This window comes from Myotis brandtii, unplaced genomic scaffold (assembly GCF_000412655.1).
Source record: "Myotis brandtii unplaced genomic scaffold, ASM41265v1 scaffold797, whole genome shotgun sequence".
NCBI classification, from domain to species: Eukaryota; Metazoa; Chordata; class Mammalia; order Chiroptera; family Vespertilionidae; genus Myotis; species Myotis brandtii.
Window position 1 is genome coordinate 857,809 of NW_005371210.1, and position 3,386 is coordinate 861,194.

Here is a 3,386-nt window from a genome sequence, read left to right on the forward strand (position 1 = left end):
GGGGGCTCATTTCTTGTATGTCCTCCTTCATTTTGTTCCTAGTTCTCTTTCAGTTGAGCGACTTATGCATAACCAGGGCCGGGTGCACCCCATACGGTGTACACAGTCCTATATGCAGGCGGGGGGTGGCAGCCCCCAGACTCAGGTCCACCGCCCCACGAGGGCTTCCCTGCCCCTGCCTGAGGTGTGGGTGGAGGGTGGCCCTCGCTCTTCCCCCCTCCCCGGTTCCGATTAAGGTGCCTTAGTGAGGGATCCAAAGCCTCTGGTATGGGTTCTTCACTCCCTCGACCCCCAGGGCCCCCTTTGCCCCACTGACAGAGAAGGAAAGCCTTAGGCAGAGTGGTTTTTGTGGGAGAGAGGATTGAGAATGGGCGCCTGGGCTCGGGGCAAGGGTTCAACTGCCCCTTGCGGCCGAAGCCCGGAGAGGAGGGGCACTCTAGTAAAGTTTGTTTTGGCTGCGTAAGAGCAGAGCTGATTATAATGATCCGTGGCAACCACTTACCATTTAGTCTAATTTTTCACACAGCATATAATTACGCCCACCCCCACCTGTGTGTCAGATGGGCTTGTGTGCGTTTTATGTGACTGTAATTTGTTAGTCGGTTCCGTGTGTGCAGCCCCGGTAGGCGTCTGAGGCTGGGCTGGCGGCTCCTGACCCCGGGCGCGTGGGGTTAGGAGGGTCACCTCCCCGGCACCTCCCTCTGATGTGGCCTGCAGAGTGACTGCGCGCCGCGGGCCCGTCCTGTGGAAAGTGAGGGTTTTGGGAGCCGGGAGCATGAGTCACCCACAGTAAATGCAAACCATATGTTCTGTGTTTTCTGCTGGCAGAGAGGGTTTCTGGTAACGCACTGGGCCAGGGCTCTGAGTGGAGCTTTGTTTATGCCACGTAAAAATCCCAAGAATGCGGGTGAACCTGTCTGAGAGCTGATCAGAACCAAATTTCATGGAATAGAACACTTAGCCAAGTCACTGGTGGAGTTCCAGGCTGCTTGGTGGTTGTGACGTAGGTGTGCGCACAAGCTGACACTGACACTCGAGTTTGGAGGAGGGGAGAGAAACGGTAACGTAGTTGATGGTTTCAGTTTCTTGAAACGTAATGTAATGACTTTACCGAGACCCGTCGCAGGGAGAGCACAGCAGCTTCATTCTTTTCTACGCAGATTCCTCAGGAGGGAATTGAACGTGGTTCTCTAGAAATTCCCCTTGGGAAGACGAGGTGTCTGCTACCCTTTGGCTTCTCCACACTTTTCTTCCCAAGTCTGTCCCCTGGAGAGGACCTTAACCTTACTTTCATATCTTTGATGCCATTTGAGTTTATTTTTTAAAATATGATGATCAATGGAGGGTCTTCAGGTTTTCAAATGAATGAAAAAGCAGTCAAATCATCACCATAAGGAAAATATAAAAAGTATGCCTGCCAGTGAGGCGCTAAAAAAACCCTGAGCAACGACCCCCAAACGGCTAACATTCCTCACTGATTCATAAGCTGCTCCCTGGAGTGAGTTACTTCTGTACGTGTGTCCCGGGTACCTCCTGTCGCCTCCTGTCCTTCATGCTCAGTGGGAACTTGGGCTGGTGCCAGAGTTGTCCTGGTGTTTCCCTTTTTAAAAATATTTTTTTATTGATTTCAGAGAGGAAAGGAGAGAGAGAGAGAGAGAGAGAGAGAAACATCAATGATCAGATAGAATCATGGATTGGCCTCCTGCACGCCCCCCCCACCCCCCAGGGGATCAAGCCCGCCACCTGGGCATGTGCCCTGACCCTTCAGTCCACACGCCAACGCTCTATCCACTGAGTCAAGCCAGCTAGGGCCTCCCGGTGTTCCCTTGATTGTGTTTTGGAAGATCCATCCTTTCCCTGGTTCTCACCTGCACTGGGGCCCTGCAGCTGCAGCCCAGCAGGCCAGCAATACGAGTGTCCTTTGTGGGGAGGGCCCGAGGGCGCTGGCTGCCCCTCCCCTGGAGCAGCCAGTGCTGGAGTGGGAGGTGGTGCAGATGAGTGGGGTGGTGCCCTGGCTGACGCTGTCCCCTCTCCACAGCGGGCTGACCCACGAGGCCCACAGGAAAGAAGTGGAGCAGGTGTACCTGCGCTGCTCGGCGGGCGCTGTGGAGTGGATGTACCCGACAGGTGCTCTCAGCGTCAACCTGCGACCCAACGTTGTCTCGCCCTCCCGCCCCCTGACTCTGTGCATCAAGCCCCTTGGGGACTCCTCTGGGGCCAATATTTATTTGGAGAAAACTGGAGCGCTGAAACTGCTGTTCCGGGACGGGGACCACGGGCCTGGCCAGGTGCGCTGCTTCGGCTTCCAGCAGGGCAGCCTGTTCGTGGAGGCGACGCCCCAGCAGGACATCCGCCGGAGGACCACGGGCTTCCAGTACGAGCTGAGCAGCCGGCCCACCGGCTCAGATCTGCACGCTCTGTCAGGTGGGTGATGCTGGGGTTGGTGGGTGGGCTCCCGGCTGCCCCCCTCCTCAGCCCAGGTCCTTCTCATTTGCCAGACTTCTCTGACTTTCTCCCGGCCCCCTCAGCACAGCCTCTGTGGTAGTTCCCCAGGGTGTGCCGCAGACCTGGGGGAGGCCAGGGGCATCGTGATGCTAGCGGACGGGCCCTCCTGCGGGGGTGCCTGTGCAGTGTCATGGGTGTTGGATGTAGGTGTGCTGCCTGCGTTCTGGAAAGTTCTTGTTTGGACTCTGCAAGACCTTCATCTCCCAGGGGTGTGTTTGCGGAGGGTAACCAGCATCCCAAGAAGGGCCGCAGGTCAGAGCTGTGATGGGCTCTCACCCCTCATGTGCTCTTCTTCCACGGACTTGTCGTGACTCGTTGGAAGTGGGTGCTGTTACCATTCAGACAATGGCCGCAGCATTTCCTCTGACACAAGCTGGTTGAGCGTTTCTGGCCTTGGGTGCAGCCCCTGGAACGTCGGGTCTTGGGTGGGAATTGAGGCTGATCCACATCCCAGGTGGAAAGCAGTGACATCCTGAACCCTGGGCCAGTCCCAGGGTCTGGAGGAATTTTGTGGGGGTGTCTGTGGAGATTCCAGCAACGTGCCAGAGTGGGGCTGCAGTGGGCACCCGGCAGGCAGGAGCCCCTGCTGCTGGCCCTTCTGAAGGGGCTGGGAGGATCTGGGAGCCGGGGCGGGTCTGGAGGGGCCTCTCGGTGGCCAAGGGTGTATGTGTTCACGTGGGAAGGTGGTGAGCTGGCTTTAGATTTCCATCCCCTTTTCTCCGGAGGAAAGCAGACAGCTCTGCCAGGTGCTGGGTGGAGGCAGGGTTGGCCTTGGAAAGTTTCGTGGACGGAGATGGAGGAGGAGCCCAAGACCCCGAGGTGCTCATACAGGGCAGGTCCCACCCTGGAGGCCAGGCGCCTCCCCCCCCCCCCCCGGGGCC

The 3,386-nt window shown here is 57.6% G+C and overlaps 1 protein-coding gene across 1 annotated transcript in view; it reads left to right on the plus strand.

Moving 5' to 3' along the window:
• Window positions 1-3,386, plus strand: part of METRNL (meteorin, glial cell differentiation regulator-like) — a 14,706-nt gene that overhangs the window by 1,956 nt on the left and 9,364 nt on the right. The window contains exon 2 of the mRNA XM_005883689.2: window positions 2,039-2,424. Coding sequence (XP_005883751.1) covers window positions 2,039-2,424 — 386 coding nt within the window. The remainder of the gene's footprint in view (window positions 1-2,038; window positions 2,425-3,386) is intronic.